At 51.7% G+C, this 19,537-nt stretch overlaps 1 protein-coding gene across 5 annotated transcripts in view; it reads left to right on the top strand.

The window, feature by feature from the left end:
* Window positions 1-19,537, top strand: part of EPS15L1 (epidermal growth factor receptor pathway substrate 15 like 1) — a 37,728-nt gene that overhangs the window by 1,454 nt on the left and 16,737 nt on the right. For 4 of the 5 annotated variants that reach the window (XM_083483686.1, XM_083483685.1, XM_083483683.1 and 1 more), the window contains exons 2-22: window positions 5,198-5,239; window positions 5,660-5,749; window positions 6,304-6,351; window positions 6,517-6,612; window positions 6,800-6,862; window positions 7,235-7,360; window positions 8,547-8,606; window positions 9,920-10,159; window positions 10,984-11,141; window positions 11,332-11,488; window positions 11,702-11,764; window positions 12,808-12,896; window positions 13,067-13,139; window positions 14,043-14,204; window positions 15,170-15,367; window positions 16,366-16,533; window positions 17,454-17,580; window positions 17,688-17,753; window positions 18,493-18,632; window positions 18,775-18,844; window positions 19,201-19,298. In XM_083483686.1, the coding sequence (XP_083339812.1) occupies window positions 5,198-5,239; window positions 5,660-5,749; window positions 6,304-6,351; window positions 6,517-6,612; window positions 6,800-6,862; window positions 7,235-7,360; window positions 8,547-8,606; window positions 9,920-10,159; window positions 10,984-11,141; window positions 11,332-11,488; window positions 11,702-11,764; window positions 12,808-12,896; window positions 13,067-13,139; window positions 14,043-14,204; window positions 15,170-15,367; window positions 16,366-16,533; window positions 17,454-17,580; window positions 17,688-17,753; window positions 18,493-18,632; window positions 18,775-18,844; window positions 19,201-19,298 (2,334 nt within the window). The remainder of the gene's footprint in view (window positions 1-5,197; window positions 5,240-5,659; window positions 5,750-6,303; window positions 6,352-6,516; window positions 6,613-6,799; window positions 6,863-7,234; window positions 7,361-8,546; window positions 8,607-9,919; window positions 10,160-10,983; window positions 11,142-11,331; window positions 11,489-11,701; window positions 11,765-12,807; window positions 12,897-13,066; window positions 13,140-14,042; window positions 14,205-15,169; window positions 15,368-16,365; window positions 16,534-17,453; window positions 17,581-17,687; window positions 17,754-18,492; window positions 18,633-18,774; window positions 18,845-19,200; window positions 19,299-19,537) is intronic. The other variant, XM_083483684.1, reaches the window with a different exon arrangement.

Here is a 19,537-nt window from a genome sequence, read left to right as displayed (position 1 = left end):
AATAATAATAATAATAATAATAATAATAATAATAGTACCCCACTCATCTGACGGATTTGCCCCACAGTGGTTGAACTAGCCAGAAGCAGGAGAGGGTGGGGCATGCGCACCCCCCAAAGCCCCCCCTCCTGAATCCTGGGAGTTGTAGTTCTGGGAGGGGTGAACTATAGTTCCCTGTATTCTCTGAGGGTATTTTAAAAGCTGAGAGTGCTGCGTTGTGGGGGGGTCGGACTTAGTGGCCATGGGGGGAGCGGTCCCGGTTCCACGGCACGTCCCCACGCAACGCCAGGCCGGCTGGCGCAGGGAACCAGAGCGCCTCTGAGCAAGTGCAGAGGCCCACCTCTCCCCGGGCGACAGTGGGGCTTGAGTCTCCCGGACCCCCATGGGGAAGGGGGTCTTATTCCCCAGGTACCTACAGGGGCACGAGGGTCGAAGGGGGCTCCCAGAAGGCGCCCAGGAGCCCTCGGGGGACGTCGGGCGAGCTCAGTGCCGCCCACACAGGCCGGCAGCAACTCTCAGGAGCCTTTTGCCTGGCGATGCTGTTGAGGACTGAGCCAGGAGCCTTCTACAGGCCAAGCCGGTGCCCTTTCCTTAAAAATAAACCAGGATTCTAGTCCTCAAGATTCTGTATTCAGCAGAAGCCCCCTAATAATAATAATAATAATAATAATAATAATAATAATAATAATAATTAATAATAAATTTTATTTATATCCCGCCCTCCCCAGCCGAAGCCAGGCTCAGGGCGGCTAACAACAATAAAATAATACATTCTAAAATCATTTCATTAAAATTAATTCAACTCAAATTGATGGCAGCAATTATTTCCCAGCGATACCCGGCGACACTGTCACAGGATTGAACCCGGAGCCTTCTGCAGGCCCTGTCCCCACGCTGCCTGCCCCGCCTGTCGGATGTGTTGTGTCACCAGCGGGGCGGGGTATTGCGCAATCTCTCGTGTCACAGCTCCCCAAAGGGCCGGGTGCGAGGGCCGGGTTCACGAAGGCCAGAGGAGCTTCCTCAGCCTCTCTCCGCTGAGCCCAGAACCTGCTTGCTGGCCTTGGGGTTGCGGGTTCGAGTCCCGCATAAGCCCCCTGCGTCGAAGGGGATTGGGCTAGATGACTCGTGGGGTCCCTCGCGGCGCGGTGGTCCTGTGACCCCCCCCCCCCCGTTATGTGACTTGAAGGGATCCGTCTCTCCTGTGATCTGTCGGGGGGAGCTGGAGCGGATTGCTGTTGGCCAAGTGTCAGGAATGGGCGCAGGGATCTCCCTCGAGGGATTTTAGACCCGAGTGCGAGAGCGCCTACCCAACCTCCCCCGTAGCTTCTAGCGAAGTCCTTAATTTTCAGTGTTTTTGTACGCTTTTACATTTGTCGGAAGCCGCTCCGAATTGCTGTGGCGCCCAGCCAGATGGGCAGGGTACAATTATTATTATTATTATTATTATTATTATTATTATTATTATTATTATTATTATTATTCTAGCGTTCTGGTGTGTGGCAGGTTTGTTTGGCTAGAGAGCAAAGCTTTGGGCATGTTCAGGGGGGGGCAGAAACTGGCAACTTCCCTTACGACAATTGCATGCGTTCCCTACGCCCAGGCTACTGGTTTTGGCCACTTTTGGACGAACCGGCAGAACCCGCATATTGCATGCTTTTATTTCCGGTATTTTGCTCTTCCAAGTGCTCTCCGGAAGCCGATCTGTGGCAACCCGGGGGCCTGACTCTGCAGAAGGCGAGCTCCCTGTTCGCCTCCTCGCGGGCACTGCAGCCGGGAAGGAGCTCTTTTGCCTCCCGGGGGTGGGGGCACCTGCCGCCCAGACCCGCCAGGCGCCGAGAGCCGCTCGCCAGGCCTCTCCCTCCTTGGACACCGACCCAAATCTCGAGAGCCGCGTCTGCCGGGGACTGATTTGTATTCCTGCAGAGCCGGCCGGCCTGCTGTTGACAGAGAGAAAAGGCCTTCTTGCAGTTGGCAAGGGGAAAGCCTTGGTGCCCAGATGGTTCTCCGGAGCGCATGGTCTTAAGAGGAGGGATGTGGGGACGATGCGGGGAAGGGGTGGGGCGAGGCAAGGGGGGCACGGCGCTCTGCGTGCGTGTGGGGAAGGGGGGTCTCTGCCTGCCCCCCTCGTGCTGGCAAAGTTCTGGCACCGCCGAGCAAAAGGTGGGCAGGCAGGATCTGCCAAACTTTTGTGCCCACAAAAGCACAGCTTTCAGTCCGTTGCACAAAGGGGCGTTTGCCCCCTTTCCCATTTTAAGCTGCACGCCTGGTCCTTCAGGGGCACAATTGGGGGGGGGGTTGGCTGCCGGGCAGGCGGCGTTTTCCGTGAGGGGGATGCGTGCCCTCGAATGCTCTCCCCGCCACGAGATTGCAAAGGATCCGGTTGTGCAATTCGGCTGCGGGGAGAGGCAGCCCAGGCTGTGGAAGGAAGTTCCTGGCTGCGTCGTTGGAGCTTGCCCAACTTCTCCAGCCAGCCTTCTGCTGTTTCATAAAACCGTACAGTCAGAAGGGGCCCTCCGAAGGTCATCCAGCCCAACCCGCCGGCGAGGCAGGAGTCTCGGCCACAGCACCCAACAGCTGGTCTTCAGAAGCTTTTCTGCTTTTCCTTTGAAATATAAAGCGGCATGGAAATGAAATAATACTAAGAATCGGTGCCGGATTTTACGTATAATAAGCTAAGCAAGCTCTAGCTTAGGGCCCCACTCTCTTGGGGGCCCCCAAAAAAATTAAAGGGAAAAGAAGGTTAAGGGGTGATATGATAGCCATGTTCAAATCTATAAAAGGATGTCACATAGAGGAGGGAGAAAGGTTGTTTTCTGCTGCTCCAGAGAAGCGGACACGGAGCAATGGATCCAAACTACAAGAAAGAAGATTCCACCTAAACATGAGGAAGAACTTCCTGACAGTAAGAGCTGTTCGACAGTGGAATGTGCTGCCAAGGAGTGTGGTGGAGTCTCCTCCTTTGGAGGTCTTTAAGCAGAGGCTTGACAACCATATGTCAGGAGTGCTCTGATGGTGTTTCCTGCTTGGCAGGGGGTTGGACTCGATGGCCCTTGGGGTCTCTTCCAACTCTAGGATTCTAGGATTCTATAAGAAACCCCTGGATGTACATTTCCAAAATATAAGATAAAAAGCAAATAAAATAAAACCTACATCCAGCAACCGTGTTTTGTGTTGTGTAGGCGCCTCGGGTGTAAGTCCTGGGCCCCGCCTGCTCCCTAAAATACCCCTTCTTTGCTCCTTTCTATATATAGGGTGCCTACATTCTGCATGGACTGGTTGCAGGGCAAGATGTGCAAATGGCTTGAGATACCTCTGAGGTCCATCAATGACCATCTAGCAGGCATGGCCAAACTTGGCCCTCCAGATGTTTTGGGACTACAACTCCCATGATCCTTAGCTAGCAAGACCAGTGCTCAGGGATGATGGGAACTGTAGTCCCAAAACATCTGGAGTGCTGAGTTTGGCCATGCCTGCCAGATAGCATATATTCAGCACAAAGAAACAGCGAAACTTTGTTGTGGACAAAGGACAGCTGGACATGGAAAGGGCCCCGTGACCTTCAAGAGCGGAGGGCCGCATCTAACCAAAATCTGGCCCTGCTAAGAATGATAAACCTCACTGGGGTGGGAGGAGAAGGGGCGATCGCAACCCAGATTTCAGAGTTGGACTCCAAGGATCGCCTCATCGCGCCCCCCCCTTACAACACAGGTGTATGCAGCTGTCGGGGACAGAACCTGCAACCTGTTTCACCATGTTTTTAATATTGGGAGCCGAGCAGAGTGGCTGTGGCGACCCATTCAGATGGGCGGCGTGAAAATAGTAATAATGACCATTATTATTATTATTATTATTATTATTATTATTATTATTATCGCCGTGCTCTATTGGCCGTTAGCTTATCTATCCGAGTTTCTCTGCACATCAGATACACCCTTTTGCTTATGATGTACAGTGGTACCTCGGGTTACACACACTTCTGGTTACATACGCTTCGGGTTACAGACTCCGCTAACCCAGAAATAGTACCTCGGGTTAAGAACTCTGCTTCAGGATGAGAACAGAAATCGTGCTCCGGCGGCAGCCATGGGAGGCCCCATTAGCTAAAGTGGTGCTTCAGGTTAAGAGCAGTTTCAGGTTAAGAACGGACCTCCGGAATGAATTCAGTACTTAACCCGAGGTACCACTGTACAGTCATACCTCAAGTTACAGATGCTTCAGGTTGCGTTTTTTTGGGTTACGGACTGCCGAAACCCAGAAGTACCGGAACGGGTAATTTCTGGGTTTCGGCGGCTGCGCAGAAGCACTCAATTGGGCTTTGCGCAGAAGCACTGAATCGCAACCCGCACATGCGCAGACGCGCCGCTGCGGGTTGCGAACACGCATGCCGCACGGATCACGTTTGCGACCTGAGCGTCCACTGTACTGAATTCGGACGTTTCCAACATGAAATCCTTTTGCTTCCCGGGGTCTCTTATTTTGGGGTGCCTCTTTTTGGGGTGAAGGTTATGTTCCCCCTTCCCTTTGGAAGCCAAGCTTTGCCAGGAACTGGGAGCTGACTCGCCTTGGTTCCGCAGGCAGATATTGTTCCGAAACGGAGTGTGCAGCCTTTGGGTATTGCCAGCCTGACCTTCGGCGTCGTGGAGGGCAGGGAGCGGCTATTGATCCAGCCGCCTGTCCTTGAGGCCGAGGAACTGGGAAACAGGCTCCTTCTGTTGACAATAGTCCAGGGAGGGCGGCAGAAAGACGAGCGGGGAGCTCAGCATTCTTTACCCCGAGGACCTGGGATTGCACGTCCGTAAAAACAGGGAAAACGCAAGGCAAAATAATGAAAATCAATAAATGCATTGCAGAGGCCACGTCCGAAAGAGGGGGGCAGGGAGAACAATCCTAATAATTTCGCCGTTTGCACCCCGCCCATCTGGGCTGGGATGCCGGAATCCCTGCTTCCGCCTACAGTGGCAGGGAGTTCCCCAGGCACACCCGTCCCTAGGAAGGGCGGGCAGGACATCAGAAGTGTGGGGGCGAGTTTCCTGCCCTTGATCTGGAGAGATCCGACGGGCTTGCCTTTGCCGTTGGGGGTTTTAATCCTAAATTATATTGGGCGGGGGGACGGACTTTCTCAATAGGGACTGGATCCGCTGAAATACGTGTTTCACCTTTTTCTCTCCCCACCTCTCTTTCCCCCTCTCCTGTCTAGCTCTCCGCTGGGACCCCCCTCTACGAGACGTATTACAAGCAGGCAAGTGCCGGGGAGGAGGCAAGAATCGGGGTCGGGGTCTCCATCACAGGCCGGCAGCAGCAGCTCTCCCAGGCCTCTCCCAGCCCTGCCTGGGTTGGGTGGGGAGAACCTCGCCAAGTAGGCAGGGCAGGTGGGGCGCAAGGCGCCTTGGGGCCCCCAATCGGGCCCCGTCAGAAAGACCCGGGGCAGGACATCGAGTTGAGGAGCTTGCTTGGCACCCCAACAGCCCCCAAAAAAACCTGGGGGGTTGCCGATGGCTTGCGGAGGGCGCTGTCCCTTTTTAGGAATGTTTTAAATGATGTTTTATCGTGTCTTTTAATATTCTGTTGGGAGCCAGCCAGATGGGCGGGGTATAAATAAATCTGTTATTATTATTATTTATTATATCTCAGCTCAGGTGTGGCTGTTTGTTCTCCACAGGTGGACCCAGCCTGCACAGGGCGGATCGGGGCCGGCGAGGCCGCCCTCTTCCTCAAGAAGTCGGGTCTGGCCGACGTCATTCTGGGGAAGGTAAGTTCAGCTCAGCCTGGGATTTCGGGGAGGAGGAGTTGGGGGGGGAAGCACCCCAGCCTCCTCCTTCCCCCTTTTAGTCGCAGGGGCCGCAAAGCCATTCCCCACTCCGGAAAATGCCGTGGGAACAATCGGCCCGTGAGCCCATTTCACAGAAGCGTAGAATTGCTGGGAGGGACCCCGGGGGTCATCCAGCCCAACCCCAACGCGGGGATCGAACCGGCAGTTTTGGCGATCTCGCCAAGTCTCCGGAATTCAAGGCTCCAGCAGCACATCTGAGAAAAGCAATAGTGCTGTCCGCGTAGAAAGACTGAGCCATTATAAAGTGAATTAGTGGGGATTTTCGCTAGTGCTATATTGTCTTATTTATGCAAATTGATTGTCTCTGGAGTCAAAGATCTGACTGGGACAAACCTTGTTATGTTGAGCTCATATTTTGCACAATTTGTACATGGCGTCTGTTTGATAATGTGCCTAATAAAGGATCTTGATTGAATAGCGCTGGATCAGAGTGTGGTTTTTATTTTCCTTCTCTTTGGTGTGTGTGTTTTTAGATCTGGGATCTGGCCGACCCGGAGGGCAAAGGCTTCCTGGACAAACAGGTACGTGGCAATGCCCAGCCTAGGGGTTTAAAGATTCCTAGAGCTGTTTAGGCTTGGAAGAGACTAACCTAGCCAATTCACCTCCAATGCAAGGACCCGGATACATAGGCTGTAATGCCGTTGGTTTAATTAAATACATTATTTACTCTGTTGCATGTGAACCAGGGCTTCTTCGTGGCGCTGCGGCTGGTGGCCTGCGCGCAGAACGGGCACGACGTCGCCCTCACCAACCTCACCCTGGCACTGCCTCCGCCAAAATTTGTAAGTGCGCCATGCGTTTTATCTGTTTGCTTTCCAAGACCTTCCTCCGGGGGGGGGGGGGGATGGCAACCCCTTTCTCCTGGAGCTCTGGCTTCCGAATATTTGGATTTGGGGTGCCGGAACGGGCCAGCGGAGACGTTTTGGGGAGGGGGTCTTGACGGCGCGCCGTTTCTCCTTCGTTTTCCAGCCCGACAGCACCAGCCCCCTGCTGATCTCCTCCTCCTCCTCGGACGCTCACTGGGCCGTCAGGGTGAGTTTCCCATTGGGGCATGGGGAGGGAAGCTAAGGCCCGGGGGCCGGATCCGGCCCAATTGCCTTCTCAATCCGGCCTGCGGACGGTCCGGGAATCAGCGTGTTTTTACATGAGTAGAATGTGTCCTTTTATTTAAAATGCATCTCTGGGTTATTTGTGGGACATAGGAATTTGTTCATTTTTTCCCCCAAAATATAGTCTGGCCCCCCACAAGGTCTCAGGGACAGGGGACCGACCCCCTGCTGGAAAAGGTTGCTGACCCCTGCATTGGGGGGGTCTCCCCCTTGGGCAAAAGGGGGTCCTCTTCCTCCTCCTCCCCCCCCCCCGCGGTGGGGCCACCTTTTCCCAAAGCTCCCTTTACACTTCCAGATGGAGGAGAAAGCCAAGTTTGATGGCATCTTTGAGAGCCTGCTGCCCGTCAACGGCTTGCTCTCGGGGGACAAAGTGAAGCCGGTCCTCATGAACTCCAAGCTGCCTCTCGATATCCTGGGAAGGGTGAGCGGACCTCTCTCTCTTTCTTTCTTTCTTTCTTTCTTTCTTTCTTTCTTTCTTTCTTTCTTTCCCTCTTTCCCTCTTTCCCTCTTTCTCCCTCCCTCCCTTTCTCTCTCTCTCTCTCTCTTTTCTCTCTTTTCTCTTTCTTTTTTCTTTCTTTTTTCTTTCTTTCTCTCTTTCTCTTTTTCTCTCTTCCTTTCTCTCTCTCTCTCTCTTTCTTTCTTTCTCTCTCTCTTTTTTCTTTCTCTCTCTCTTTTCTTTCTTTCTCTTTCTCCTTCCCTCCCTCTTTTTTCTTTCTTTCTCTTTTTCTCCCTTTCTCTCTCTCTCTCTCTCTTTCTTTCTTTCTTCCTTTCTTTCTCTCTCTCTTTTTTCTTTCTCTCTCTCTTTTCTTTCTTTCTCTTTCTCCCTCTTTTTTCTTTCTCTCTCTCTCTCTCTCTCTCTCTTTCTTTCTTTCTCTCTCTCTGTCTCTCTCTCGTATCCTCCCCAGCTTTTAATTTCCTGCTCCAAACAGCGGAACTTGCCCCATCGCAGGAGCATAATTAGATTACAGTGGTACCGCAGCTTACGAACTCAATCCGTTCCAGAAGTCTGTTCTTAAACCAAAACTGTTCTTAAACTGAGGCTCGCTTTCCCTAATGAGGCCTCCCGCCACCGGTGCCTTTCCACCGTTTGGCTTCCGTTCATAGACCGAGGCGAAGTTTGCAAGCCGGGACACTACTTCCAGTTTTGCGGAGTTCGTAAACCGAATAGTTCGTTAACAGGGCTGTTCGTAAACCGAGGTACCGCTGTACTGCGACGCGTTCTACGTAGGGCTGCCTCTGAAGACGGTTCGGAGACTTCAGCCGGTGCAGAATTCAGCTAGACCAGGTTGTCCGCGACTGGACCTAATGGTCAGGGGTCCCTTTACCTTTATGCCTGCAGGTCTCCGGGCACTTATCAAAAAGACATGATCAAAACGAAAAGAGAAGTTTAGGGAAGTTTTTAATGTTTAAAGCTGTATTGTGTTTTTAATATTCGGTTGGGAGCCGCCCAGAGTGGCTGGGGAAACCCAGCCAGATGGGTGGGGTATAGATAATAATTATAATTATAATTATTTTTAAAAATCAACAATATGGGATAGATTTTTTGGGGTGTTCTGACGTCTTTCTGTTCTCTCTCCTTCCCTCTGTCTTCTCTAACGGCTGCGAAGGTCTGGGATCTCAGCGACATCGACAAGGACGGCCACCTCGACCGAGACGAGTTTGCCGTGGTAGGTTTATCCAGCGCTTGGTCGCCGGGTCCGTGCTCTCTCCAATGGAACCTCCAGCCACAGGCGCAGTCTATCTCAGTTGCCGGGTTCTCATTTGCCCACAATGGAGGGGAAAGTGCCAAGCTTTCCCACGGTGCCCGCCCCATTTTGGCACAGCCTCTCTGCACCCCATCCTCCCCTTGTTGCCCCCCACCACCACCTGCAGACATCTTTTCCCTCTCTGGGCCCTTTCAGGATTTAACCTTCCATCGGGCCTGTAAGACAGAGCTGTTCCACCCGGCCTTTAATTTGAATTCAGCCTGATCTTTTATTTCCCTTCTCTTCCCTCCCCTTTTATGAAGATCACCCGCTCTGAGACCCCACAGCTAATTCTCCCTTGGTCTCCTCGCTGGCCCAAGTAGGACCAATTCAGCCAGCTAGCCCTGGCGATTATCTAATTGATTTTTGAATTTTATTGTTATTCATGTGTTTATACAGTATTTTATACTGCTTTTATAATTAAGCGTTTTAAAGTGTTTTAAATTTGTTGTTGTTGTTTTCCCCCCAAAATTTTTATTAGTTTTCCAAATGTATAACAAACAAATAGAAAAAAAGAAAATTAAAAAAAACACAAGCATTTATTCACTTTTGTTAACATTGTCAGGTGACTTCCTCAATTCCCCCTGGCTGAGTTTCCATATAAATCATTATAACAGTTTTCCAAAACTATTTCCACATAAAATTTACTTGGTCAATTAACATCTTTCTCTCTTTTTGTTTTCAACTTTAACATAGTATTTTACACATCGCATTTTCAAATCCTAGGCCCGTTTGGTACTCGCAAGTAATTCTGTTTATATTATCTTAACATACCGTATTTTTTGCTCTATAAGACTCACTTTTTCCCTCCTAAAAAGTAAGGGGAAATGTGTGTGCATCTTACGGAGCGAATGCAGGATGCGCAGCTATCCCAGAAGCCAGAACAGCAAGAGCGATTGCTGCTTTCACTGCGCAGCGATCCCTCTTGCTCTTCTGGCTTCTGAGATTCAGAATATCTTTTTTCTTGTCTTCCTCCTCCAAAAACTAGGTGCGTCTTGTGGTCTGGTGCGTCTTATAGAGCGAAAAATACGGTATTTAGCTAAATAGGCTTTGAAATTCTTCCACTCCTCTGGTCCTCCCTCTGGTCCATGGACTCTTCCGGTCAGTTCGGATATCTCCCAAAAATCCATCATCTTCATCTGCCTAAAGTGTTTTAAATTTGTTGTTAGCTGCCCTGAGCCCGGTTTTTGAACCGGGAAGGGCAGGGTATAAATAAAAAATTATTATTATTTCAGGCGATGCACTTGGTCTACCGTGCGCTGGAGAAGGAGCCCGTTCCGCCCGCCTTGCCCCCGCCCCTGGTGCCCCCCTCCAAGCGGAAGAAGGCGCCCTCCCTCCCCGGGGCTGTGCCCGTCCTGCCGGCCAGCCCCCCGCCCAAAGACAGCCTGCGCTCCACCCCTTCGCACGGCAGCGTCACCAGCCTCAACAGCACCGGCAGCCTCTCACCCAAGCACAGCCTCAAGCAGGCGCAACAGGTAGGAATCGGGGCCTCCCCGCACCCCGGAGGGGGGCGGATCCGGTCCTCGAAGCTGAAGGGGGGCGGCCGCTCGCGTGATGAGAACTTCGGTGCGGTTGGACTGCGGAACTCACTTCCACTTGAAGCGGCAGCTTCCCCGCTGAATTATTTCGTGAGATTTGTGCGCTGCTAGATTGCAAAAAGTGCCCCACCCCAGAATAAGAGATCAAGAAGAACATAGGTTTTAAGAAGATGGGGAAACGTTTATTGAATATGGCGGTACCTTGGTTCTCAAACTGAATCAGTTCGAAAACCAAAGCGTTCCAAAACCAAGGCGCTCTTCTTTCCCATAGAAAGTCATGCAAGACGGATTAATCCGTTCCACACTTTTAGCAACAACCCCTAAAACAGCCATTGAACATGGATTTTACTCTCTAACGAGACCATTGATCCATAAAATGAAAGCAATAATCGATGCGCTGTACTATAAAATAAATAAGACAGCATTGTAGATAATAAAAATGAAAATTATTTTTTCTTCCCTGCACTGATGACGGTCATGGTTTGGATGGGGGGCTTTTATCTATGTCCGCAGTCACACGATTAATCAATCAGTAGCTGAACTGACCCAGCCGCTGCGTCAGCGTTCTGTCGATTCTCCGGCAGAGCCTCCACAGGCAAGGCCAGTCTACCTTAGAACGGCGGGCAACCAGAGCCCATTTCTCTCTAGTTTGGGGGGGGTATCTTGTTGGCTCTCGGGAGGCCAGACCCGGATGAGCCCCCCCCAGCGGTTTTTTAGGGCACCTGGGGGCCCCACGCCTAAGTCTGATTTTCTCGTTCCAGCCGCCCGCGTCCTGGGTGGTCCCCTTGACCGACAAGCTCCGCTATGACGAGATCTTCCTGAAGACAGACCTGGACTTGGACGGCTTCGTCAGCGGCCTGGAGGTCAAGGACATCTTCATGCACTCGGGGCTGTCCCAGAACATCCTGGCACACATCTGGTAATAATAATTAGTAATAATAATAATAATTTATTTACTCCTAGCCCATCTGGCTGTTTTCCCAGCCACTCTGGGCGGCTCCCAATCGAGTGTTAAAAACAATTTGGCATTAAATATCCTTGGAGGGGAGCAAAGAGGTGTGGGGTAAATATAATAATAAAAAGGGTGATTGACGGCTCCTCGCTTCCAGGGCCTTGGCGGACACGAGGCAGATGGGGAAGCTGAACAAAGACCAGTTTGCCCTGGCCATGTACCTCATCCAGCAGAAAGTGAGCAAGGGCATCGACCCCCCGCAGGTCCTGCTGCCGGACATGATCCCCCCGTCGGAAAGGACCGTACCTGCCCAGGTGAGCTCCTCCAGGATGGCCGCTCCTCGGATCAACGAAGCCACAGGCACCTCCCGCGTTCCTGGCCCCAGCCGGGCTCCGACAGCCCTTCTTAACCCCCTTCTCTCCGTCCCAACGCCCCCCACACCGCCCACCTTCTTGCCCGGTCCTCCTCACTCCGGCGCTGACTCTTTCCCCCCCTCCACTGCCCACCCCCTTTGCCGCCCTCTCCAGACCGTCCCCGGCTACTTGGCTTCCGTGGGAACCGAGGTCTCGACGCTGGCGGAAATGCGTCGTGTGAGTAGGACCGCGGGGATCCCCGGAACGTGGCGCTCCCACCCCTCCCATTTTCCTATTTTGCCTGCTCCGTGAAGCATGAAGGACCCTCTGGATGTGGGGCAGCAGAAAACCTCTGAATCGCTCCTTATCCATCTATCTATTGCTCTATCTATATCATCTATCTTTCTATATATCATGTCTGTCTGTCTGTCATCTATCTATCTCTATCATCTGTGTATCTATCTATATCTATCTATCTATCATCTATCTATCATAACCATTTGTCTGTCTATAATCTATCATCTATATCGTATATCTATCATATCTGTCTGTCTGTCTATCATCTGTCTTTCTATCATCTATCTATCTATTATGTCTGTCTGTCTGTCATCTATCTATCCTTATCATCTCTCTATCTATATCTATTATAGCTATTTGTCTTTCATCCATCATCTATCTCTATCATATATCTATCATATCTATCTGTCTGTCTATCATCTATTTATCTATCATCTGTCTATCTGCTTTATCTCTCTCTCTCTGCTTCTTCTAACCGCACGTTCTTCTTGCTCTCTTATTCTCTACCCGGCTTCCTCAACCTCAGCCCTCCAGATGTTTTTGGCCCACAACTCCCATGACCCCTAGCTAGAAGGACCAGTGGTCGGGGATGATGGGAATTGTAGTCTCAAAACATCTGGAGGGCCGAGGTTCTATACGTTAAGTCTGCAAGCTGCGCATATTCCGCCGGCTTAAGCCAGGCTTCCTCAGCCTTGACCCTCCAGATGTTTTGGACTACAGTTCCCATCATCCCTGACCACTGGTCCTGCTAGCTAGGGGTCACAGGAGTTGTAGGCCAAAAACATCTGGAGGGCCGAGGTTGAGGAAGCCTGGCTTAAGTCACCCTGAGGCTTTTTAATTTCTGCGTTGACACTGTGTTTTGCACCCCAGTTTGCATGCGCCTTGCCCCCCTTTCCTGGCCGTATTTTTGGGGGAGAGGGGTCTGTGCGCTCCCCAATTTTCCCGGCTGGGGTGTGGCCTGACTTGTTTGGGCTCCTTAACAGGACAGCTCCAGTTCCGTCGGCTCCGGGGGCGAATTCACCGGAATGAAGGAGCTGGATGACATCGGCCAGGAGATCGCGCAGCTGCAGAGGTGGGTGGCGTTCGGGGCGCTGGGGGGTCCTGGGAGAGGGGCAGACGGCACGAGAACCCCCCCAAAAAGCGCTGCTGGCCAGGATGGATTTAATTTAAGTCCAACCCCCAAAGACAGAGAATCATTTGAGACTGATTTTACTCACACGACCTCTCTCCCTTTTTTTGCAGAGAGAAGTATTCCCTCGAGCAAGAGATCCGAGAGAGGGAAGGAGCGATTCGGCAGAAGACCAACGAAGTACAGGTAAATGGGTTTGGTTTTTTCCCCACCCGGCGATATCGCGCTCTCAGAGGAGGCCTGTTGGGAGACCCTGAGGGTCATCCAGCCCAACCCGCTGCAACGCGAGAAAATCCTTTGCCCAGCGTGGAACTCGAACCCACAACCCAAGATCAAAGAGTTTCAGGCTCTACCTATTGAGCTTATCCCAGCCGTTAAACCCCAAGAGAGGGGGGCCCTAAGCTATAGCCTGTTTAGCTTATACGTAAATCTGGCACTGGCATAGGTAGATAGATAGATGGATAGATAGATAGATAGATAGATAGATAGATAGATAGATAGATAGATAATCATCATCAATCTTTATTACGGTCCAGAGACCCAACAAATCATTACTAAGCAATAAATTCATACAGCCTACCTCCAGGTTAAACAAGCATTTTGTTCAGAATATAGGGACCATTTGTTCTTGCAACCACCGATAAGATAAATAGAGATAGATAGACAGACAGACAGACAGACAGACAGATAATATTTTGGAAATGTACATCCAGTGTTTTTTCCCCTTTAAGTTTTTGGGGGCCCTCAAGAGAGTGTGGCCCTAAGCTAGAGCTTGTTTAGCTTATATGTAAATCTGGCACTGGCATAGATAGATAGATAGATAGATAGATAGATAGATAGATAGCTGGAGAGAGAGAGAGAGAGAGAGAGATAGCTGGATAGAGAGAGAGAGAGAGAGAGAGAGAGAGAGAGAGAGATAGAGAGATAGATAGATAGTATTTTGGAAATGTACATCCAGTGGTTTTCTTTCCCCTTTCAATTTTTTGGGGGCTCCCAAGAGGGTGGGGCCCTAAGCTAGAGCTTGCTTAGCTTCTACGTAAATCCCGCGCTACCCGGCCCCCTAAGCCGCCTTCTCTTCCTCCTCCGCAGGAGCTTCAGAACGACCTGGACCGGGAGACCAGCAGCCTGCAGGAGCTGGAGGCGCAGAAGCAAGAGGCTCAAGGCCGCCTGGACGAGATGGAGCAGCAGAAAGCCAAGCTCAAGGACATGCTGAGCGACGTCCGGCAGAAGTGCCAGGAGGAGACCCACGTGGTGAGTTGGGGGGCCGGGAATTGCCCACGCTCCTTGTGCCCCCACGCAACACGGAAACAGCACGTGGGAAACCGGCGGAACTCCCTGCCATAGGATTCCACCCCCCTTTCCCCTTCTGTTTCTAAGAGTTGGGTGTTTTTTCCTCTCTGTGGTTTTGTTTTCCCAACTCCGTTTCTGTTTTTGTTTTATTTATTGAAGTTGTATAATCCGTCTTGTTTATGATTTATCAGTTCAGTCAATAAAGCGGGTAAAATATAAACAGATAAGTTATAAATTCATTCAATAAAGTAAATTATAAACAGATAAATTATAAATTCAATAAATAAAATAGATAAATTATAAACAGATAAGTTATTTATACGTACATACATACCGTGCTCCGTACAGAGATTTTACCGGTCAGGGTGTGTGTGCACTTGCCTTGCAGAACGGCTGCCTATCCGTAATTTTGGGGGGAGCCTTGCATCATCTGTTAAAGTGTATTCTCTTTCCCAACCCCATAATGTTTATTAAATTTTCTGTTTTACATTTTGGAATGTTCATTCGCACAACCTTAAAACTCCAACACCTTCCCCTCTTCTCTTGTTCATTTGGCAAAATGCAAATCCCTGCGTATTTTATGCAAGCTTAATAATAATAATAATAATTATTATTATTTATTTATTCATTCATTCATTCATTCATTCATACCCTGCCCATCTGGCTGGGTTTCGCCACCCACTCCGGGCAGCTTCCAAGAAGAGATTAAAAATACATTAAAACATCAGTCATTAAAATCTCCTCTAAACAGGGCTGCCTTCAGATGTCTTCTAAAAGTCAGAGAGTTGCTTCTTTCCTTGACATCTGACGGGAGGGCGGGTGCTACCACTGAGAAGGCCCTGCAACGCGTGTACATTCTCCGCCCTCCTCCTCTTCTCGCGAACCGGGTCTCTCCCCCCCCCTCAAGACCGCCTTTGCCCTTCCAGATCTCGTCGCTGAAGATGCAGATCCAGTCTCAGGAGTCGGACCTGAGATCCCAGGAGGACGACATCAGCCGGGCGAAGTCGGAGCTCAGCCGGCTGCAGCAGGAAGAGTCTCAGCTGGAACAGAGCATTCAGGCCGGAAAAGTCCAGCTGGAAACCATCATCAAGTCTCTGAAGTCCACTCAGGAGGAAATCAACCAGGTGGGAGGCAGGAACCCAAACAGGGGCAGACTTCAGGGGACACCCCTTTCCCCCCCCAGGGCCAAGACCTTGCGCCCAAATTTCCGCAGGTGTTTCCTTGAACGGCGGCCGTGCCTGGGATGCGCATGGGTCTTTCCTGTGTTATATATATTTTTTTAACTGCCCCTTTTCCCTTATGGGGTATCAGGAGCCCCTATAGAGTCCATAAATGGGTATAGGGTATTCCAGAGCCAATATAAAGTCCTTAAGAGGGTTCCCCGTCAGTAGGAGGAAACGACAGAGGCCAAGCAGACGACACAAAAGGAAAGAGGGATGGGGAGGGAAGAGGAAACCGAGCGAGCTCAGGCTCCAACTCTTCAATTTGTCGTTTCTGCTATCTCCAGATGTAATATCTGGTTATGCAATGTGAGAAAATGGACCAGGCAGATCTTCCCTAGGAGTTATTTAGGAAATAGAGGACATCCTTGCATGCTCTTGTTATAAGTAAAAAATCTGCCCTTTTTCCCTTTTGGGGTGTCCAAGAGCCTGTCTAGAGTCCATAAGTGGGTTCCCTATTGGTAGGAGGAAATAATAGAGGCCAAGCAGACAGCACAAAAGGAAAGAGGGACGAGGAGGGAAGAGGAAACCAAGCGAGCTCAGGCTCCAAAACTTTTCAACTTGTAGTTTCTGCAATCTCCAGATGTAATATCTGGTTATGCAGTGTGAGAAACGTGAGACTGGACCAGGCAGATCTTTGCTACGAGTTATTTAGGAAATAGAGGACATCTTTGCATGTTCTTTGCTATGAGAATAAATCTCCTAGAGCGCATCTAGAGTCCTTAAGTGGGTTCCCTATCGGTAGGAGGAAGTAGCAGAGGCCAAGCAGACGGCACAAAAGGGAATTCAAACCGCTTTATACATTACACATCTATGCTTACAGACCACCCTATTTTTCCGTGCATAAGACTATATCCCCCCCAAGTTTATCATTGATTTTTCTCCGCCCTGTCCCCCCGCAGGCGAGGAGCAAGCTGTCCCGCTTGCAAGAGAGCCAGCAAGAAGCCCACCGGGGCATTGACCAGTACAACGAAGCCCTGAACGGGGTGCTTGGCGGCAGCATGACCAACCTGGCGGATCTGAACGAGGGGAACCCCCAGAAGGAGCGGGGCGGCAGGTTCGGGACCCTGGTGAGGCGCCGGGCCGATTCCTCTCGGGAGCAGCCTTTGCTCAACAATGATAATGATTTTATTATTTGTATCTCGACCACCCAGCCACTCTGGGCAGCTTCCAGCACGTATAAAAAGCTTAACACCAAGCATTGAAAACTTCCCTATACAAGGCTGCCTTCGGATGTCTTCTTAAAAGTCAGGTGTTTTAAAATTTCCTTGGCATCTTGTGGGAGGGAGTTCCACAGGGCAGGGGCCACCACCGAGAAGGCCCTGTGCCTGGCTCCCTGTAGCTTCACTTCCTGCCCCGAGGGAACCGCCAGAAGGCCCTCGGGAGATGGACCCCGGCGTCCGGGCTGGACGATGGGGTTGGAGGCGCTGTGTGGGGCTTTCAAGATCGGCACTGACGCTTTGAATTGCGCTCAGAAACGTACACTGGGAGCCAAGGTAGACCTATCGAGGGAAGTTTTGAATGTTTGATGTTTTATCGTGTTTTTAATAGTCTGTTGGGAGCCGCCCAGAGTTGCTGGGGAAACCCAGCTAGGTGGGCAGGGGATAGATAATAAATTATTATTTATATAAATTACTATTTTAAGGCTGAAGCAGGGAGGGCGTCCCTGGAACCGAGAATATTATAATCACCATTATTATTAAGTCTTCTCTCTGGCCCTTCACCACGACTTCCGTGGCGATTTAGAAACACAAAGCCAGTTAAGCAAATTAGCTGCCATTGCTGCCTTGCAGGGGTTGGGCTACAGGACCTCAAGAGGGCCCTCCCGTCTCTGCACACCTGCAATTCCATGATTCTTTGGGGGTTTCTCAGCAGAGGTCATCAGGATCCTTTAGCCGGGGGTCCCGTCCGACTCTTACGACTCAGACGTGAACCTTTGGTGGTCTGTTTTGTGTCTGACTCCCTTCTCTCCCCCCCCTCGTCTTGGCAGGATGACCCGTTCAAGAACAAGGCCCTCCTGTTCAGCGGACACACGCAGGAGCTTCCCGCGGACCCTTTCCAGGCGGAAGACCCTTTCAGGACGGACCCCTTCAAGGGCGCAGACCCCTTCAGAGGCAGTGAGTGGCGACGGGGGGCAGCGGGCCCTGAACAGTCTCCCATCATCATCATCCTGGCCTGGTTCCTCTTAACCGCGCCCCCCTCTCTCTCTTCCTCCCTCGCCCAGGTGACCCCTTTCAGAACGACCCCTTTGCGGAGCAGGCCCCCGTGGTTGCGGCAGCGGTGGTGGCAGGTGAGAGAATAATCAGAATAATTTATTATTTATATCCTGCCCATCTGTCTGGGTCTCCCCAGCCACTCTGGGCTGTTTCCAACAAAAGATTAAAAAGACATTAAGCCATTAAAAGCTTCCCTAAACAGGGCTGCCTTCAGGTGTCTTCTAAAAGTCAGAGAGTTGTTTATTTCCTTGACATCTGGCGGGAGGGCGCCACCACCGAGAAGGCCCCCTGCCTGGTTCCTTGTAACCTCACTGAGTCAGGCAGAGAGGCAGTGATGGGCCCAAAGGGAGATTTGAAGTAGATAAATAGGTACCGCTGCGGTGGGAAGGTAAACAGCGTTTCCGTGCGCTCTGTTTTCCGCCATGCGCCAGAAGCGGTTTAGTCCTGCTGGCCACACAACCTGGAAAGCTGTCTGTGGACAAACGCCGGCTCCCTCGGCCTGAAAGCGAGATGAGCGCCGCAACCCCAGAGTCGCCTTGGCCTAGACTTAACCGTCCACGGGTCCTTATAATTTAACCCCCCTAGCAAAATCGATGCTGATACGTGTGCCAGTCCTCGAATTGCTGCTCCGGTGTCGCCTTTGCTCCCCCTGCTCTTGCGCACAAACCCCAAATTTAGTCTTTCACCCCGGAATCCCAAAAGGCCTCTGCAGCGGTGTGGGGACGGGTGTCAGTCTCTCGCCTCCCGGAGAGGCCGGCTGCCTCCTTCCCTCCCTCTTCACTCTCCGGTGAACGATTCGCTCTCTCCCCGCAGATCCCTTCGGCGGAGATCCGTTTAAGGAAAGCGATCCCTTCCGCGCTGCAGCGGCGCCCGACGATTTCTTCAAGAAGCCCGAGAAGAGCGATCCGTTCACCGCCGACCCCTTCTCCAAAAACCCCACGCTGCCCTCCAAGGTGAGGACGTTTCCGGTGGGAGGGGGGGCTTTCCCCTTGACGGCTTTGTTTCGTTCAGGGGGGTCCCTCGGGGCCGCAGGATCCTAAGCCCAGCTTGCTTGGGGGGCCCTGCCGTGAAACCCTCGTTCTTCTGCCCCTTTAGGCAAACTTATTTGAAAACAGCGACCCCTTCCAGTCTCCGAGTGTCGTCGCCACCGCTCTGAAAGGGCCAGGTAAGCCCACGGCGGGGGGGGGGGGGTTGCCCCACGGCATCGGGTGTCCGTCCACCCCCCTGTCCTCGCCCTCCAAGGATTCAAACTCGGGTCCGATGCTTCTGTTAAGCTGCCCGGCATTCATTTCTTGCAGAAGAAACACCGGTGGGGTGTGAATTCTGGAAGGGGGGAGCCCTGTGCAGGAGGGTGGTTGTTTGGTTCAGGGGTTTGGGGGGCGGCTTGTGAGTTACTGGGGGGGGGGAGAACAAGGGCTGCCTACCGGAGGGTCCCAACAGGGAGCCCCTCCAGCCTGCGTCTTTAGAACCGGCAAAGTCTAGGAACGGGAATCCACTGACCACCCCCCTTTTTGATTTCAGATCCTTTTGGAACGCTAGATCCCTTCGGGAGCAGCAGTTTCAACAGCGGCGGGGGCGGCGGCAGCGAAGGCTTCGCCGATTTCAGCCGGATGTCGAAGGTAAACCCTTCTCCCTCCCCAGATTTGGGGCGGCCGCTTAGCCCCCCCGACTTTACAAATCCCCAAATTCCCTCCTCTTGAGTTCCCTCCGCAGGGGCAGAATCCCCCCCCCAGCAAATCTTGCCCAGCCTGTGACCCACTTCCTGTCAGGTCCTGTAACCCTGGGGTTTTTTTAAGGGGTGGGGTGAAAATAAAACACTACAAAACTACTCGCAAAAGAAAAAGGAGGTCAGCAACGC

This window comes from Podarcis liolepis, assembly GCF_965112155.1.
Source record: "Podarcis liolepis genome assembly, chromosome: 18".
NCBI classification, from domain to species: Eukaryota; Metazoa; Chordata; class Lepidosauria; order Squamata; family Lacertidae; genus Podarcis; species Podarcis liolepis.
Note: the sequence above shows the minus strand (reverse complement) of the source record. Positions and strands in the feature narration are given on the sequence as shown.